The 20,596-nt window shown below is 27.8% G+C and overlaps 1 protein-coding gene and 1 long non-coding RNA gene across 8 annotated transcripts in view; one reads left to right on the top strand and one right to left on the bottom strand.

The window, feature by feature from the left end:
* Positions 1-55: 55 nt before the first annotated feature.
* LOC123014335 lies at positions 56-1,245 on the bottom strand. 2 transcript variants are annotated; one of them, XR_006413319.1, is made up of 3 exons: positions 1,153-1,168; positions 931-1,077; positions 56-836 (listed from the first exon to the last, which is right to left on the bottom strand). It is a non-coding gene; the product is annotated as an uncharacterized LOC123014335 (long non-coding RNA). The 2 variants fall into 2 exon arrangements; XR_006413318.1 differs by having other exon boundaries at positions 931-1,245.
* A 162-nt stretch (positions 1,246-1,407) lies between these two features.
* Positions 1,408-20,596, top strand: part of LOC123015051 (serine/threonine-protein phosphatase 2B catalytic subunit 2) — an 82,410-nt gene continuing 63,221 nt past the window's right edge. For 4 of the 6 annotated variants that reach the window (XM_044414488.1, XM_044414487.1, XM_044414486.1 and 1 more), the window contains exon 1: positions 1,409-1,597. In XM_044414488.1, the coding sequence (XP_044270423.1) occupies positions 1,549-1,597 (49 nt within the window). In that variant the 5' untranslated portion in view covers positions 1,409-1,548. Of the gene's footprint in view, positions 1,598-20,596 lie in introns of all 6 variants that reach the window. The other 2 variants (XM_044414484.1, XM_044414483.1) reach the window with 1 other exon arrangement.

Genomic DNA, 20,596 nt, shown 5'->3' with positions numbered 1-20,596 from the left:
TTATTATTTCTTCAATACTTCGAATAAAAAATACAAATGTGAAATAATACGCTTGTTTCCCCAAAACTAAATTTATTGAAAAATGGTAATTATCGTTAACAAAGTCAGAGTGATACGGACACACTGCCGCTGTCGCAGGGCGCTGGCCTGTGCGCCGCACGCGTCATCATCTTCCCTTCAAAATTGCCACCTTCACTTTACACAAAGATTGATTTTATTCTCTTTTAATTAGTTCTCTATTATTTTTCTGTTTTGAGAAAATCCCTTGTGAATTTCCCATATGTATATCTGTTTAAAGTTGCTTTGGATTTGGATGGAGCTTTTAAACATTGTCTTCTTCTCGCAAATTCATAACCTTTTGGAGAAATGTASCTCCAGGCAATAAAATGACGTACAGTTCAATTCAGGCAATCATGTTTTTTTAGGTAACAATTATAAATTCGATCAAGAAAAAACAGCCCTTGGTTCTAAGTCCTTCGCGTCTGACTAAATTTTCACTTCACAATGTTTTCCTGCATTTTCTTTAGTTTTTCAAGTTTATTTTCGTACAACTTATTCAACATTTGAAATCTTACATTTGCTTCCTGTAACTTTTTTTTTTAATTTTGAATCTTATCTAGTAAGACAAATTTTTCTTCCGAACTTATTGCATCTGAAACATTTTTTAAATCAAAATCATGAGTATCACCTACTTTTAAATCGCTTTGTCGATCAAAATCAAATCGAAATAGACTTGAAATTATGTAATTTTTGTCAAATGAGTCTGGAGTTTGGAGACACGGTGCAGGCGTTTCTAACGGCTTACGTTCTGAATTAATGGAAGTGGTAGAAATTACCTGAAAATTATTTATTTATTAAAGAAAAAATGTGCAATCCAGAACAAATCACTTTGTAGAAAAATATTAAATTTATAAATTGTTCTCAACCTACCTTGTGTTATGATTTCATGTTTTTTTGCAATTCTAATTTATTAGTATTTTGCTAGTCCAGAATGTACCTAAAATAAGCTCGGATCTTGGATATTTTATAGCATTCATGTTTTAATTGATGATTCATTGATTGATTTAAGCATTTAACCTAAAAATAAAAAGTCTAAAAAGTCTCAATCGACTGCGATCGAAATCGGTAGATGGAGCCAAATAAGGTACTGACTCCTGAAATGTCACAGAAACAAAGTTTATATGGAAAAATCGAAAATTGAAACGGCCTTATAAGCGCAGCTTGTTGATTCAGATGGCCTTGGGGCGAGTTTTCGCACAGCGCCATCTATCGTTTTTCCCATGTAACTCGTCGCGTTTCCTGCAGCTCGCCTTTCCGCGCAATTCCTGCAGATCCCGCCCTCAGCCGCAGGAATGTTCCAAAACGTTCGTGAATGTTTCGGCATCGGCAATGATCCGACGCGTCCGACGTGCGCACAGCTGAGAGCTCTGGCTGGGCCGCGCTCGTCGCTCCATCTTGAGTAGAATATAGCTTGTGAAGGGTGAGTGTATAATTGTGCGACGAAAATCCGATGTTTATAGTTTAAAGTGTATAAAATTACTTAAAGAAATGTCTTCGAACAACCAGAAGCTATCGACCACGCAACGTATGATACAAGGTCAGTGATGTTATCGTCTCTAATCGGCACTCCGCCGCGCATTTCGTGCTGTACAGCAGGATTGATTTTCTAGGCGCCATGACTATTGATTTCACTAATATTGTGACAGTTTTACGGGAAAAAACGGCTCATTTTCAACACGTCGCAGGAGGCTTTGAACAAACAGTTGAATTACAAACGCTGCCAGCCGACTTGGATTCGGGCTGCTTGACATGCTGCGGACGGTCTCGGTCGGTGTTCCTGATTTGGCTGCGTCTATTTAAATGTTTACGCTTTTTAACACAATTTTTGAAACATTTTCCTATAGATTTTGACACTATTCAAAGTCCAAGAGGGCTCTTATCAAGTACACATTTTTCAAAGTAGCGTTTATTTATTTACAATGCTAAATTTACTATCTTTGAGTTATTTTCAATCACAATACGGAAATTTTCGATTTTTAACAAGTGCTATCTGCACGGAAACTGACACCTTTATCGAAAAGTTTTTTGCTATTGGAGGGATAAAAACAATGCAACACTGATACCAACACGGTTTTTAGGACGATCAAAACTTTTTGAATTAATTTGTGGTTAAAAATCCACAAAAAGTTGGCTTTTCGAAAATTTTTGAATTATGACATGTCATGTTGCCAACTCAAAATTGTTGCCTACAAACTTTAATAAACTACGAGGGAATTAGTAGTACAATTTTTAGGAATTTAATCGAAATTGTTTGGGATTATTTGAAAGTGCTGAATTTTTTTTTAAATTGCTGATATATTTCTTTTTGGAATTATCGGAGATAATTAGGTAACAGTATCAAAGTAGACAAAGTATAGTTTTCATCTCGCATATAGGGTGTCCCACCGAGTTGAAAAAGCCATTAGTGACCTTTCAAGGGTAAAATTAAAAAAAATTGTATAGGACATCATACAGCGTGTCCCAAAAATGAGTCTTTTTTTTTAATGAAACACCATATGTTTCTTTGCATTTTCGGATGTAGCCTTTTAAAACAATGTTTTTACGTTAAACTTTTCACAGTCGATTTCGCTTAGTTTTAGAAATAAGACGTTTTTTTTTTGACGAAAACATGCACTTTTTAAAAATTTATTACACAAAAACTAAGACAGCTAGAACAATTTTTTTTTACTTCTGCAAAGAAGAAAGTACAGAATTTTTAGCTGTAGCAATTTTGCAGTGTTTTGTATTTGTAAAGATCAATAAATTAAGAAGTTTGTTACAAAATTTAAATGGAACACACTATTTTTTATTTCTGCATTTAATAGATTGATAAATTGTCTATTTAAAAAAAATAATCTTTTAATGTCTAGAATTGATAAATGAATCACTTATCCGTTGACTTATCCAGAGAATGTAAAAGTCGTTATAAATACTGAAATTAAAAAAAAATAAAAAATAATTGTTCAGTTTAACACAAATGTGATTATTAAGTGATATTTCTTCCATGTCTTGTGCAACTGTGCACTTTTTGGCTACTGAAACAATATTTTTTTTTTAATGTTTAACGTTAAATATTTTTTTAGTTATTGATTAGAAACGCCCAAAAGTAAATAATTTTAATAACACAATTTAATAATCTCTTAAATGTAAAAACAATAAATAGGGTGTTCCCTTTAAATCTTTTAAATTATTGAACTTTTAACAAAAGCCCTCATTTTTTTTATCTTTGCAAATGCAACACACTAAAAAATGTTACAACCTTATAGCTTGTACCTTCTTCTTTGCGGTAGTAAAAAAAATATTTCTTGCAGTCTTAGTTTTTGTGTAATAAATTTTTAAAAAGTGCATGTTTTTGTCAAAAAAAACGTCTTATTTTTAAAACTAAGCGAAATCGATCAATAAAAGTTTAAAACGCTAAGAAACGTAGGGTGTTTCATTTAAAAAAAAAACACAAGTTTGTATTGTATCTTATTTTTGAGACACGCTGTATAGTTAAAAATAATTTTAAGTGATGGACTAAATTACCATTGAAATGTCATTAATGGACTTTTCAACTCGCTGGAACGGCCTGTATACTCAAATTATTAAAAAAATTCGGACTCGACTCGTTTTATAAACTTTATCTTAATGAATAATAATAGAATAATGATGTATCTTTATATTTTATCATAAAAGTTCTCAAATTTGCATTTGACTAAAATCATTTTGAAATACACTACTCCAAAAAACCACCAAACTGTTTGGTGATTTTTGAAGGGCTGTAACTCATCGAAAAACGGTCGTATCTAGATTAAAAAAAATCATTTTGAAGCTTCACGTTTCAATTTTTCAGATCATTTGTCAAAAAATTGATTAGCATGTTTGTTCACCTTTTTTATCATATTCTCTTTATGTCAAGTTGTCGCTGAGATATCTGACTTTAAATGAAAAAGGGTCCTTTTGCCTTTGACCATTGGTATTTCAGGAACTAAGGTTATAAGAGTACTGTTAAAAACTGGAATAAATAAATGTTACAAGATTCTTTTTTGATTTTTCGAAAAATATTTTTTTTCACCCTCAACATTGATTTAAAGAAAGAAAAAAAAGTAACTTTTTGCGCTGTTTTAGTGGTTTTAGGTGTTTTTACAGCTTAATGTACCCCACATATCCCTGTAAATTTTTAAATCGATCAAAGTTTTACAAAAAAATTAAAGGAACAATTGGACATATTGTTTCTGAATATTGACTAATCTTTGTCAAAATGAAAACAACAATTTGTTTTCAGTTTATTTTTTTACAATTGACATGAGATTAATTAAATTTGATAAAAACAGAAAATTGGAAAAATACAAAAAAAATTTTTGATTTTTTTTTTCAAAAATTAATAGGTATTGTTTCTTGTTTTTTTTACAAAAAATCAAAAACATTTTTTTGAAATTATTTTCAAAAATTAAGCAGTATTTTTTGAATTTTTTGACAAATTTTGAAAAAAAATGAATTTTTTTTTTATTTAATTCAATTTCGGTGAAATTTTTGTGGAATTACGTACTGGATTTTTTTTTTTTGGAATTGTACACATATCTATTCAGTATACAAAAATCATTTTTTTTTGGTTTCTGGTGAAAATATTAAACGCATAGATCTTTCATATCTAGTGAGTGTTGACACATCAAAATTTGAATTAATCGAAAAAAATTTGTATTTGGTATTTCACAGTGAGTTTCATTAAAGCACTCAGCTCCACTTCGTGTGTCAATATTAAAATTTCACGCAGTTAAATTAAATCTACCACACTTATAGTGTAAATAAGTATTATTTTGGTCAGTTTTGTGCATGTTCAAACTTTTTATTTTATACTCACAATGAATATTTTGGAGTGTTTGTAAAAAAAATTCAAGATTTATTTGATTCATATTAGTAGAAAGTGAAAATTTATAGCAGGAACGTTTATAACATTTTTTCAGGTAATTAATGCTACTCAACGATTTCATTTTTCAATTTCTCGGTTCAACTTGGCCTTCAACATTTTCATTTGCTAAATTAGGAATAATACATACAGGGTGAATATAAAGTATGGAACCAAGCGGTTTTATTTTTAATCATTTGGCTCCAAAAAATAATAATTAATATAAATTAAGGTAATATAAAAAATGTGATCGTATTTTCAGAACGAAATTTTATTTTGTTTTTGAGTTATGCGATTTTTTTGTCAAAATTGCAATTTATGTGAAAAATTTTTTATGAAAAAATTAAATATAAAGCAGATAGTTGTAATCCTTAAAGTATAGCTTTTATGAGAAAAATGATTTTATAGTGGGTTGCCATTTAAAAAAATATTTTTTGTTGTAGAACTCAAAAACAAAAGGAAATTTCGAAAAATTTTATTCTTGTTAAATCATCACATTTTTATAGTACTTTATCACTCATCAATTAGTTTTTTCAAAAAATAAATAGTTTAAGCAAAAAACGTTTGGTTCCATACTTTTTATTCACCTGGTATATATAATATTTCATAAGTATTTAAAAGAACGCCTAGAGATCTGTGGTTTTCGGTTGTATTAAATTTGGAAAAGGATTATTAATTAAAAAAAAGTGAGCGCCATTTCCTCAATTTAGAAAAGCTAGATGAGAAAATAATTGAATCGAGACAAAGCGTTTGCGCATAGCTGAATTTTTCCGGTAAATGAAAACTGGAATCAAAGGCGTTTCCGTGGGTTTCAATTTACACTCTTGATCTTAAATTTACGTGTCACGTAACACTAATGGAACTCTCGTTACGTATCACTAGTTGAAACCGCGAGAATTTATAGATCTGTGCGATCTAAAAGCATAAGTGACATTTGACACGAACACAATGAGCAAAAATAACCAACTGAGACTGCGATTCAGTGTTGTCATGTGAAATTTTTTGTAATCCCTAGATTTAGTTGTCAAAAATCCCTAGAAATCCTTAGGCATTCAATTTTAGGTGTTTATGGGATTGCATAACAAGATAAGAATTTCAAAAAAAGTTTTTGATTAAACAAATAATAATAATTTTTGTTTTTGTTTTGTTTATTTTTTTTCTTCATTTCTTCTTAAAGAATTCTTTCTTGTTTGTTTCTTTTTGTTTTTGAGCCACTGGCAATAATTTCTTTCTTTTCTTTTAGTTATTAAGTGACTTCCGAATTTATTTTTATTTAAATTTTATATTGTTTATAATATTTATTTTTATTTTTATATTATATTTGTTTTTTTTCAATCAATTTTTCTTTTGAGGTTAAGTTGATTAGCTTCAAGCTAGACTTCGCCTCCGCATCTTTGTATTACTTTTAATTTATTAATAAAGACCTTTATTATATATATAAAAAATTATTATTATTATTATATAACAAATGAAACATAACTTTCTCAATTAATGTAAAATATATTCTGAACAAACTAAATACATATTATTAATTTAACTAGTGAAAACAGAAACTAATAAAAATTACATACCAGGTGAATAAAAAGTATGGAACCAAACGTTTTTTGCTTAAACTATTTATTTTTTGAAAAAACTAATTGATGAGTGATAAAAAAAAATCCTTCTGTTTTTGAGTTCTACAAAAAAAAAATATTTTTTTAAATGGCAACCCACTATAAAATCATTTTTCTCATAAAAGCTATACTCTAAGGATTACAACTATCTGCTTTATATTAAATTTTTTCACATAAATTGCAATTTTGACAAAAAAATATCGCATAACTCAAAAACAAAACAAAATTTCGTTTTGAAAATACGATCACATTTTTTTATATTACTTTAATTTATATTAATTATTATTTTCTGGAGGCAAATGATTAAAAATAAAACCGCTTGGTTCCATACTTTATATTCACCCTGTATAATAATTCGTAATAATATAAAAACTAAGAATATATGCAAGTATACACAATTAATAGTGTACATAAAAAAATATATTTCGTTCATTTTTTTTAACAAAGTAGAATGGATTTCGAAATTACACAACTGTTATCTTTTAGCAACATTTTTGTTTGCAGAAAACCACTTAATGTTTCCACTGAAAGTTTATTTCGAATTTTGGTTTTATTTAAATTAATTGTAGAAAAAATTCTTTTTTACGTTTCCTTTTGGTTTGCTTCAAAGCTAAAGAAGAATATTCTTCGATGATGGTTTTGATGCCATTTCAACACCTTGAAAGAAGTTTAAAAAAAAGGAGTAAAAAGTTACAAACATATTAATAAAAACAGTACAATTTATTTTCGAATTTTTTAAAGTTTCAAAATTAAAAATATAATAAAACTGCCACACATACCTTGCTTCTGTTATTAACACACTCCAATTTACATAAATGCACAAAACTTTTAACAATTTTTTTGTACATAATAGGTATTTTAAACCATACTTGCAAAAAAAAATATAGAAAATTGAGTGTAAAAATGCTCAAAGGTATATTTATAACCTGGAGATATCACGTGGTTAGGGGATATACTTACTTTGGTATAAGTTTATTAATGAGGAGTTCGGGAATTACCTATTTTTTTGTTCAAATTTTTTTTGGATTTACCTGTGTTAAAAAAACAAACAAAAAGCGTCTCCCAAAAGATTGTTCCAAGATTCTAAAAAAATCCCTAGATTTTGTGTAAAAGCCTGAAAGAATCCCTTTATCCCTTAGACAGTTTAAAAATCCCTAGATTCGGGCAAAATTCCTAGACCTGGCAACCCTGCTGAGATTTTGAATAACCGGAAAAGAGATTTTCAAACTCCACATATTGCTTCGATAGGAAATTGCTCGCCTGGATTTAGGTGCAATTGGAGAACTTGGATTAATTTTATGACGCAAATGGCACAAACTTTGCGAGAGGATTTAACAAAGTCACTTACTTCGTGTCCAAGTGTTTGTTTATTTGCATAAAATGACAAGCATTTAGGTCCAATCAAATATTGCAATAATAACACTCGATGAAAAATTCATAAACTCGGTAAATCGATAAAGCCTTGACCTGAATGTGGATACAGTTGACATAAAGTTTTGTTTTCAAACATATTTAATTAAGATTTGACTATTTTCAAGTGACTGAGCGACATAATAGACCAATTTCTTTGTTTCCTATTTTTCTATTATATCACCAGAAATTTCAGAATAATAAATAATGTCACAAATGCAGAAACATGAAAATTAATAGATATCCAATTAATGCCACAATTTTTTTTGGTAAATTGAGAGCTTTTTTATAATTATAATTAAAAAAAAAACGATTTGTGTAACTGTTAAAGATTTTGACTTTGTAGTTCTCTAAAAATATTTCTACCAATTGTTTGTTTGGTCCAGTTCTAGTTTTAAAAAATCAAGAGTCCAAACTTTAGCAAGTCTACTTGTTTTGGATTTTTAAGTACGAATTGATTCAAAAAGTTTTCATCGGCCTGGAAATCGTGTTTTGTTTTTATTCGTCCAATAGCAAAAAAAATTTTGATAAAAATGTCGTTAAAAATCAATCAAAACGTGAAAATTTCCGTATTGTAATCTACGATTCTCTGAAAATAAAAATTAATTTTGTTTTAATATTATTTCATTTTCATTAAAAGTACGATTTTTTAACGTTCAAAACAATGTTTTTAAATCGAGTTTTGGGTGTGAAATTAACTTCAACTTATTTTTTTTTACACTGATTACATTTTTTTTTATTTTTGGAAAAACTAAATGTTTATGGAACATTTCTCCTCTCCACCTTTGCCAAAAATCCAAAATTTGTACCACCTGGCACCTAAGTGGACGTAGGAGTCGTGTTATACAAAACCTATTAATAATCCGAAACGAATTTACAAACTATCTGTGTCAAAAAAATAAACGGAATTGTGTGATAAGTAAGATAATATACAAGGAACATAGAAAAATGAAATGAAAATGAAAAAAAATTGACATTTATTTTTTGACATTTGACTTTTTTTTAATTATTTAGAAAGGTACACAAATTTTGCCAAAGAAAGCCACAAATAACATTAAACAGAGTTATAATCTAGGATGAGTAAAAATATTGCATTTCAGAACTAATTTTGTAATTTTTTGCCATTTCAGGAATTTTGTAAGTTTCTAGGTGAAAAATGCTCCCAATATCACGTATTTCAGCCAATTTTCCAATTTTTTGCTTTGTTTTGCAAAATCTTTTTAATTTATTTAGTTTCTTGATAAAAAAAAAAATAAAACTTATCGAAATAAGTGAAAGTAAGGCTTTCTAGACCTAATTTCGCAATTTTTTTGCTTTATTTTGGCAAAATCTAGAATTTATTAAGTTCCTCAGTAAAACTCTTTAAATTCATCAAAATAATGAAAAATAGTGAATTTCAGAAATAATTTTGGAATTCCCTATTTAGTTTTGGTAAAATCTTACGAATTTTGGAACTTTTTTTAAAAAAAATAGCTCATTTCAGACTTAATTTTACAATTTCTTGCCTCATCATTTTGGGAAAATTTTTCAAATTCATTTAATTTTGCAATGCTCTAAATTTTAGAAAATAAACAAAAATTAGACATTTTATACTTAATTTTATTATTTATTTCCTTGTTTTAACAAAATTTACAAAATTTGGTGAGTTTCTCGGTAAAAAGCGCTACGAAGTTTGGAACAAACTCATTTTGCCCTGTTTTGGCAAAATATATTATGTTTTTTAATAAAAAATGCTTTAAACTGATCAACTTGACCTGACGTGACCTAAACAAAAATAAGGCCTTTTAAAATCTCACAAATTTATAAAAATTTTCAGCAAAATTTCACAAAATAATTGAAAATGCGCATTTCAGAAGTAGTTTTGAAATTTTTTGCCTTGTCACAAAATTTAATAAGTTTCTAGATAAAAAAACATGATCCTAATTATCATAAAAAAATAACGTATTTCAGAACCAATTTTACAATTTTTTGCTTTGTTTTGCAAAATAGTTTTAATTTATTTAGTTTCCTGATTAAAAAAATAAGTGAAAACAAGACTTTTTAGATCTCATTTCGCAATTTTCTGCTTTATTTTGGCAAAATCTAGAATTTATTAAGTTTCTCACTAAATGCTCTAAATCTTAGAAAATACATAAACAAAAATAAAACATTTTAGATCTAATTTTATTATTATTTACCTTGTTTTAACAAAGTTCTCCAATTTTGTGAGTTTCTCGGTAAAAAACGCTAACAAATTCATTTTGGAGTCAATTTTGCAATTTTTCGCCCTGTTTTGGCAAAATATATTTTGTTTTTTGGTAAAACCTGACCTGACGTGACTTAAGGCTTTTTGAAATCTCACAAAATTATAAAATTTTGTAGCAAATTTGAATTTTTTCTTCTTTCGACTTTTGTTAGTTTCTCGGCGAAAACGTTACTAAATCCCCTTTAGTTTAATTTATTTCATCTTTATCGTTGTATTATTGACGTATTTCTGCTGATTCAGACCAGTGATTTAGTTAATTTTTTATGTAGAGGTCTTTTTTTTTAACATTTTTCCATGTTTCTGGTCCGTAATAATCCAATTTAAAGGCCCGTTCTAGTTATTTCGGTACCAATACTAGACATAAGCAAAGTATGTGACTTGAAACAAGCTGTAATGTTTGCTATATTTGTCTAGGGTCAACAATCGCATACCTTGAACTTTTATTGTTGGAACTGACGTTACAAACATACATAAAATTTAATACATCCTGCAAAACTACAAAATTTTAAAATTAAGATAATGTCTAATTACTTGATTAACAATTAATAGAAAAATTTCCACTTTGTCAGGAAAGAATTATGAAAATACGTCCTGTAATCTCCGCTTGGAAATAACGGCAATAAAAACTTTGGTGTTATCTCAACTTAATTTTCGCAAAGTTGTGTAACAGAGAAATTGCTACTTGAATTATAAGACAATTAATGAAACTTTTAATGCGTCCAATAGCAAACTTAAATATTTGATAACAGTTTAAAAAAGTCAAATATAATAAACCAGTAGGTGAAGAAAGCATTTTTACCGCCTTATTAAACGATGTCATGGCGAATAAACATTTATATCTTCAGTTCAAATATTGCTATTGGTTGTCACCTTGAATGCAACACTAAACTGACCTAAAATTCGAGTTTTTTTAAACGCAAAAAAAGTTTCACGCTAGATTTCCGCACATTGACTAGCCTTAATTAGAAACAAAATTGTTAATTAATCAAATTGGCCATAATCACTTCTTAATTTCACATACTGATATTTCATGAATTGGATTCGTAATAAATTGTAGCGAATTTTGAAACAGATAACGTCTTGAATTTAAATGAACGCAATTTCATAATAATATTTGCAAAAACTAGTTATACAGGGTGTTTAAAAGAGATTGTTGTTACTTTGCGGACTCATGTTTATGAAGACTTTTTTGGTTATTTTGGTCTACACTATTACTTCGTGAAATATTTTAACACCTTGTGTACAGAGTCTAAGTCTAAACGACATTTTTTCATTGTTTAATTGTTTAATTAATTTCTCTATATTTTCTATATTTCTTTGTATAAGAATTATTTTCAATTATGCAAAAACCAATTATAATCGTACCTAAAATAGAATAGCGAATTTAGAATTAGAATTTAAAGGAATCCAGTTTAAAAAATTAATGCTTTTTACATATACAGGATGATTCAGCTAAAACGATAACAAGTTTAAACGAAATTTTGTAATTTTGTTCAAAATTACACCATTTTTTTGTATAAGAGTTATTTTCAACTGTCTAAAAATCAACAATTGGCCATCTTACCGGAATTAGCCTATATATCCTATTTTTTATTATTATTTACAAGACATAAAATAGTGAATTTTCAAACAGACGACAACGTTTTGAATTTAAACGAACTCAATTTCAGAATAATATTTGCAAAAAATTGCTAATTTTTACAATACACAGGATGATTCAGCTAAAACGACAACATTTCTAAACGATTTTTTTATTTCGTCTAAAATTTTACTTGAATCACCCTATATTTCTTATTTTAGTTCGATTTCGTAAATTTTAAACTTTACAGATTATAAAATAACGAAATTTGAAACAGACGTCTCTAATTTAATAAAAAAATTTGAACAAATTGAAGATTTTTTTACAATATGGAAGACAATTCAGCTAAGCCCAAACGACATTGTTTTAATTGTGGCTAAAATTTCATGATTCTTTTTGTATAATGATTTTCAATTATTCAAAAACTCACATTAGCCACCTTATTGGAATCACCCTATATCTCCTATTTATAAATTTTGAACTTTAGGATGATTTCTTTAAAGAAAAGTTATTCAGAAAAGTTATTCTAAACGAAATTTTTATTTTTGTTTGAAATCTTACCTGAATCATCCTATATCTCTTATTTCGTTTGATGTCGTAAATTTTATACTTTACAAGATATAAAATAGCGAATTTTGAAACAGACGTCTAAAATTTCTGAACAATTTTTCAAAAAATTAAGTTTTTTTTACATTATACAAGATAATTCAACTAAGTCTAAACGACGTTATGTTAATTGTGACTAAAATTTGACGATTTTTTTTTGTATAAGAATGATTTTCAACTATTCAAAAACCAACATTAGCCATCTTACTGGAATCACCCTCTATATCCTACTTTCGTTCGATTTCGTAAATTTTGAACTTTACAAGACATAAAATAGCGAATTTTGAAACAGACGACAACGTTTTGAATTTATTCGAACTAAATTTTTATAATGTACAGGTTGATTCAGCTAAGATGACAAATCTAAGTGAAATATTTAACTTTTTTTCAAAATTACACCTGTTTTTATATAAGAGGTATTTTCAACTATCTAAAAACCAAAAATTGGCCATTTTACCTAAATCACCAACATTAGCCATCTTATTACAATCACCCTATATCTTTTATTTCTTTGGATTTCACAAATTTTGAACTTTACTTTACTTAGTGAATTTTCACACAGACGACAACGTTTTGAATTTTAACAAACCCAATTACAGAATAATATTTGCAAAATTGGTAATTACAATATACAAGACGATTCAGCTAAGACGACCACATTTTTTTAATTGTGTTTAAAATTACATTATTTTTGTACGAGTTATTTTCTTCATAAATTTAAATTTTACAAGATAAAATATGTTTTTTACTCTTTTCGTTCGAATCCTCAAGGGACGAAGAAAGTATTTATCACTTTCTTGTCGATACCGTGCAATTTCGTAATAGTTCCAATTCAATTTATTTTAAAGTGACACAGTTTTATTTGTTGGAACGCATCAAAATTGTTTATTTACTAGTCACACGTAATACTGATAAAAACACCAGTTGCTATAAATAGAAACTAATCTTAAAGATATACAACTGATTAGTTAACAATATACTAAAAAAAACTAGTAGTTGGTACACAAAATTATTTTTTTTTAAAGAGTACAATTCTAGCATTTATTTGATTTAATTGAGTGTGAATTAATTACTGCTAATAAGACAATGTTTTGTAAAAAAATAAGCTATAAACCTCGTGATATTTTTAATCGTGCATTTCATCAAAATGTCTTTCGTTTTTTGCTCACGGAGTAGAAGCGAAACATAAAAACCAGGAAGGAAGAAATAAAGAAAGCCATCAACAAAAGAAATGGGAAAAATGAAAAAGATTGTGACACAAGTCGGAAATTTCACCAGTCAATGATTTAATTGCTTTATAGAAGTAAATTTCTTTGTGATATTCGAATTGATACGCCTACGTATTCAATTCGAACAAAGCTCACTAATTACCTTTCTAATTATCAATTAATAATGAGAAGATTTGAGTCAAGTGGGCTAGGGAAACGACAATGAATGCAAATTTTATCAAGTTGGTAATATTGACTGTCAACTACAAATGTCACACTTTTCTAGTGATTTTTTGTTAATATCCCTAGAAATTGTAGTATAAAAATCGAAAAAGATTATTTGTTTGCAATTTCCGCCACCGCTTGTTGCATTTACATTTTTCAATGTTAGTTTAAGTCGAAAAGCTTTGAGTAAATCGGAGTGTTTGCTGTTTTAAATCCTTTGGTGACATCACGACTTGTCTTTTGACTTATGCCCAAAGTGGAGTAATTTGTAGCAAAACTTCTGATTTTCTTTCTTTCTTTGTTAAACTGGTTTAATTTCGTCGAGTTATCGATCGGTTTTTCTCATATTTTCTATTGTGTTTTTGTTGAGAAAACAGACGTGAATTGTCAAGATACGTTTTGCTACACATTTATTTACTTTGAAAACAAGGGCGATTTTTCTTGCTTAATTTTTGTTGCTAATTCGCTATGTTGTTTTTGTGAGACTATCTCGTTGTATCATTTGTTCCACTTCTGAATTCTAGTCGCATTTCAGACTTTCAGGGAGACGCCCCATCGCCGCCGACGGGCCTGACGCTAATACCAAACGGCGACTGGTTCAGTGTTGCCAACTCAAAAAAATTAAATTCACCAGATCCGAGTCTATTTAGATTACAAGATTACAACTTAAATTTTTCTAATAGGGTAGAAAGTTTCTTTTTTTTATTGCGTTTTTAAATGTGCTCGAGAAATGAAAAATAATATTTAATTTTCGACTTAATTTGTTGTTTTTGTGGTTTGTTTTCAAGGAATTTTGCAAAAAACGTAGCAAAACATGTTTAAAAAGCTTTTCGGTCAAATTTTGTGGTTTCTTGGCTTATTTTTCTCGTAATTTTGTGATTTTTAAGACGTGTTTGGATAAGATTTTGCAAAAAAATTAGTCTCTGGTGAGCAAAACAAGCAAAAATAATGTCAATTTCGATTTAAATTTGTAATTTTTTGCTTGTTTCAAAAACGTGTTTGAACTCAAAAAAGGCAAGAATAACGCTGTTTTAGCCCGGTTTTGGTGACTTTTTGGCTTCTTTTCAAGGAATTTTGCAAAATAATTGTTTTTCTCTGAAAATTAAAAATTAATTGTCATTTTCGATCATGTTTAGTAAAATCTCTTAAAAATAAATAGAACTATTTTTAACCCATTTGGGAGTTTTTCGATAATTTTTTTTGAGAAATTTTGATGAAATAATCAAATTAAAGCCTAAGAAGATTTTTTTTGTAACAATTTAGAAATATTTGACAAAATCTGACAAAAATATTTGCTTAAACTCTCAAAAAGGCAAAGTAAAGGCATTTTTAGCCTAATTCTGCGATTTTTCGGCCTGTTTAAAAAAAAATTGCCAAATAGTTCTGTGTTACAAAAACGTTCGTTCTAAAACGCTCGAGAAATGCAAAAATAATATAATTTTCGACTTAATTTGTTGATTTTTTAGTTTGTTTCAGTAAAATCTTGCAAAAAAATGAGATTTTAGTACTAAAAAAATTGTCAACCAAATTTTGGAGTTTCTCGCCTTATTTTTGTGTTAATTTTGCTCAAAAACAAGTTAAATTGAGTGAAGCTCACAAAATAACATCAATTTAAGTTTTTTTTGTGATTTTTATTCGTGTTTGCATAGGATTTAGCAAAATAAATGAGTCTCTCATTTAAAAACAAAGAAATTCGACCACAACAAGCCAAAAATAATCAATTTCGATATGATTTTATATATTCTTTTTTGTTTTTTGAAACGAAAAAAGTTTTTAACGAAATTTTCCGTAATAATTGTGTTTCTAGCTGAAAAAGCATTAAAAAAAAAACAAAAATTAATTGTCCGTTTTCCATCCTGTTTAATAAAATCTCGTAAAAACAAATTGAACTATTTTTAACCTATTTGGGAGTTTTTCGATTTTTTTTTTGAAAAAATTTGACCAAATAAGTTAAAGACTAAGAATTAGGTAAAAATATAGTATTATTTTTTTATGTCAATTTTGTGATTTTTGACTGAATATGACAAAATCTGGCAAAAAAAAACGATTTTTCAGCATAAAAATCTGCTTAAACTTTCAAAAAAGCCTAATTCTGTGGTTTTTCGGCCTACTTTTAAGAAAATTTTGTCAAATAATTGCGTTTCTAGCTCAAAAACGTGCTAAAACGCTCGAGAAATGCAAAAATAATGTAATTTTCGACTTAATTTGTTGATTTTTTAGTTTGTTTTAGGAAAATCTTGCAAAAAACTTGAGATTTTAGTCCAAAAAATTGTCGACCAAGTTTTGCAGTTTCTTGTCTTATTTTTTGTGTTAATTTTGTCCAAAAACCAGTTAAATTGAGTGAAACAAACAAATTCAATTTTTTTTTTGTGATTTTTAGTCGTGTTTGGATAAGATTTTACAAAATACATTTTCTGGCTCAAAAACAAAGCAATTTAACCAAAAAAAGCTAAAAATAACATCAATTTCGACTTATTTTTATATCTTTTTTGCTTTTTTAAACGAAATTTTTAATTTTTTTTGTTTTGATCTCACAAACCTCGAAGAGGTAAAAAATACTGCTGTTTTTGGTGTATTTCGTTGAATTTTTGGCTTTTTTCTAACGGAATTTTACAAAATAATTGTTTCCAGCTGAAAAAGCATTCGAAAAAGACATAAATAAATTGTCATTTTTGACCCTGTTTATAAATCTCGTAAAACAAATAAAACTATTTTTAATCAGCTTGGTGGTTTTTCGACTGTTGAAAAAAATTGATGAAAAATTAAATTCACCAAATCCCCGAAAAATGACAATTTTCGGCCTAATTCTGTGATTTTTTGGCACATTTTTAACGAAATTTTTGCGTTTCTAGCTGAAAAACGTGCTAAAATAATGTAATTTTCGACAAAATTTGTTGCTTTTTTAGTTTGTTTCAGTAAAATCTTGCAAAAAAAAACTGTTAAATTGAGCCAAACATCCAAATTCATTTTTTTGTGATTTTTAGTCGTGTTTGGACAAGATTTTGCAAAATAAATGAGTTTTTGGCTCGAAAACAAAGTAATTCGACCAAAACAACTAAAAATAACATCAATTTCGATTTAGTTTTATTATTGTTTTGCTTTTTTAAACAAAATTTTTAGAAATGCATTGTTTTTATCTCAAAAACTCGAAGAGAGCAAAAATAATGCTGTTTTTGGTTCATTTCGTTGAGATTTTTGACTTTTTTTTGAAAAAAAAAAATGATGAAATAATCAAGTTTCTGGTTGAAAAATGTGGAAAAAGTTGCAATTATTTATTATCCAACAGTTTTTTTATTTCCAAAAAATAACCAGATATAAGAATTTTCCTAAAAATTTTCACCAAACGCATGAAAATCACCAGATCTGGTGAAATTTCCAACACTAATCTTGATAACTGATACTGTAAAAGCAATTACTGTTTCCGGATTAGAATTCAGTTTTTTTCAGAAATGCCAAAACAGTTTTTTTTATTTTTTTTATTGAGATACTCGATTTGTAGATAATATTTTAAACTGTGATTTTTTGTTTCAGGTGAGCCGTCCCCCCCTTCTGGATTAGTCGTGAGTCTGTGCATTTTTTCGTACTTTTCCCTCGATAATAAATGTCAACATTTGGTACGGATAAATCGTTTATTTTCAAAACAGAATAACACAAGAGCTTGAAATAGAACCTGGCGGGATCGCAAAAACTGTTTTCGGTGGCCGTAATTATCATTGATCAATCGTCCGAATCCTCGACTTGAAAATTTTATTCCCAATTTAATTATCCGCTTTTGCATCAAACACTTCATTGAGAAATGATAAATTCATTCCATATTTTTTGGTACTGTTTGTTTTGGTTGAAAATCATTTGATCCAAATTCATGAAAGTTTTTCATAAAACAGGGAATTTCTTGTTACCGAAATATATCAGCTTTAGGGTCAGAAAGACAAGATAAGAAAAATTTATTCTTCAATACGTTTTTTACTTTTTTGTTGTTTAAAAAAATGTTCAGTTGCTTTGAACTGCAAGTGAAAAGTTTTATTGTCTAAATGGAACTTTATATACTTTGAAACTGTGCCAATTCACACTAGCCATAAGTAAGTAATTTGAAAATTAAATTTAGACTAGAGATCATCTCAAGTTTTTTTTTATTACCATTAGGAAATCTAATAAATATCAACACTGATATTTATCGATTAATTTGAGTACATTTAGAGCTTCTGGTTTAATTATTTGACATTTTTATGGCACTAGATTACGTTTTATGGCTCTGCTACTAATCTGTTTTAATTTAGATGAATTTAATATCAAGGTACTTGACGAAAGGTATTTTTTATTTCACTTATTATCATTTTGTTGACTTTACAAAAATAAAATCATTATTTCGTTTTACTTGCATATAATAATACAACGTTTTAAATTGTTTTTAAAATAAAAAATTCGAAAAAAACTTGGATTATTTCTTATTCTTTCTAACTACGCCACTGGTTTTTACTTTCATATATGTAGTTATACGAAAAAAATTGCAAATTATTTTTTTTACTCAAAGTAATTATGAAATATTTTACAATTTTAACATTTTAGAAGTGAAATATTAAGTTGTGAAACGACGTACGCCACTGTACACAATTTTACGTTGAATAAAACTTGTCCAAAAACTATTAAGATAATTTTATGTTGTACCTACGCCACTGGTTGGCATATAGGATTGCCAAAAATAGACAAAATTTCATAGGTAGGTACACGAACGCCACTGTCGCCGCTTTTATTTTCAATTAAATGTCCCAAAAAAGGTTGACTAAAAGTTTATTTTATCAAATGTATAATTTTTTGAAATCTGTATCTACGCCACTGGTTTTTTTTATGCAGAAAAATTTGGAACATTTCTTTGAGTATATTATTACAAAATCAGAATTTAAAATTTAAAAGGCAACTGGACGGACGCCACTGTTAAGACTTTCATTTTTCAATTAAAAGTCTCCAAAAAAACTTAGACCTTATAAAAATAAAAAGTTTTGTGGTATATTATTTTTTCACGAATAAGATAAAAAAAATCACTAACTGACTAATTCTCACTATTCACAACCGCATATGTAATGTTGACATTTCTAACCTTGACGATAGTTGGTAAATGTTACATTACTAACCTCTATTAAAGGGTTCATTTTTCACGAAAATTAAGGATGCGGTTGTGTACAAAATTGTATACAAACATTGGTGGAAAGTTTTATTTCCATCTTAGTACGTAATGTACTATTACTTTCAAAATATACAGGGGGCGTCAGAATTCGCGCCCCAGAGAAAAATGCCATATACAGTAGGATACCAGGAATATGGAAAAAATGTTAAAAAAAATCTATCTATAAAAATTTCGAATGAGAGTTTAAATTTTGCACTTTGACTCTATTTCTTTCTGTTGGAAAAATAATTTTCCAAGTTTTTTTGCTACAGACTATTAGACGAGGAAACAAGGATGCTGTATCCTAAATTGTAACTCTGTTTAATGTTATTTGTGGCTATTATTGGCAAAATTTTTAAAACATATCATCAGTATCATTAAATAGACATTAAAAAATGTCAAATTCTTGAGAAAAAATAAAGTAATAATAAAAATAGAGAACTTTATACATTGCAATTTTTAACATTGGAAAAAAACCGTTCAACCAACTAAATATTCTTTTATTTTCTTTTCAAATGTTTTCAGATTTTAATTAAGAAACTGAAACAATCTCAAATTTCAAGATCAAGAAAAGAAAAAAAACTTCCAAATAAATAAAAATAAAAAGCTCATTAAGATTAATTCAAGTCAAAACTAACAAGAATTTTGAGAACAAAAAGTAAATTATTTCAAAATATAAACTTACAACTAAAATTTTGCGAAAATTACAAGAAATCAGAAATTGAAGTCTTGAGAAAGAGTAAGAAAAAAAAAATAGAGAAATTTCAAGTGTCAAAAAATAAATGTCAAAATTTTTTGACAGATAGAATCTTTGAAACATTTTTTCCATGTTCCTGGTTATCTTGTCTTACTTGAAACGACAATGATTTGTTGTGGTAGGTTTGTGTTTTTGATTTATTTTATTTGTTTATTTTCTGTCGCCAGATTTGGATATTTTTGGTGTTGACATAAACCGAGTTAAAATTTAATTAATTTTCATGCCTGAAAGTGATATTTTAATATCAACTAAGCGCTTTACAGTTCCAGTTCAATGAAACGAAGCGTTCCTTCGGTCCTTTGATGATAAAATTTGCGTATGCTTATTATATCGATTAAATCGTATACATATAGACGAGAATCGATGTTCATTCATATCTGTCACGTGAGACATTTATTTGCCCAATCGGCGACGAGAAATTCAGGAAAATAAAATAACCAAACATTGACTTGCTAATTGGGTAATTTAATCATTACAGGTGAAAAAAAAAAAAAACAAATTGTTTGTGAGAAAATGTAATCAAATTAGTTTTGTCACGCCTTTAATAATTATGCACAATTTATGATTCGCCTAGCTTTCTTGTATAAGGTAAGCGGTGTTGCCAGGTCTGCTGATTTTCATGCTAGTGAAAAAATTCTAATATCTGGTGATTTTTTTTTGAAAATGAAAGAAAATAATTATTTAATTATTTTATAGTAAATTAGGTTTCACCAGATTTTTTGGAAATAAGAAAAACTGTGGAAAAATAAATAATTGAAAGTTTTCCACGTTTTTCAACCAGGAACCTGATTATTTCATCAATTTTTTTTCAAAAAAAGTTAAAAAAGCACTAAAGCAATTAAAATTCTATTTGTTTTCAAAAATGACA

This window comes from Tribolium madens, unplaced genomic scaffold, assembly GCF_015345945.1.
Source record: "Tribolium madens isolate multiple individuals breed KSU strain unplaced genomic scaffold, Tmad_KSU_1.1 Scaffold_97;HRSCAF=244;Tcas5.2_LG3a, whole genome shotgun sequence".
Classification (NCBI taxonomy): Eukaryota; Metazoa; Arthropoda; class Insecta; order Coleoptera; family Tenebrionidae; genus Tribolium; species Tribolium madens.
Note: the sequence above shows the minus strand (reverse complement) of the source record. Positions and strands in the feature narration are given on the sequence as shown.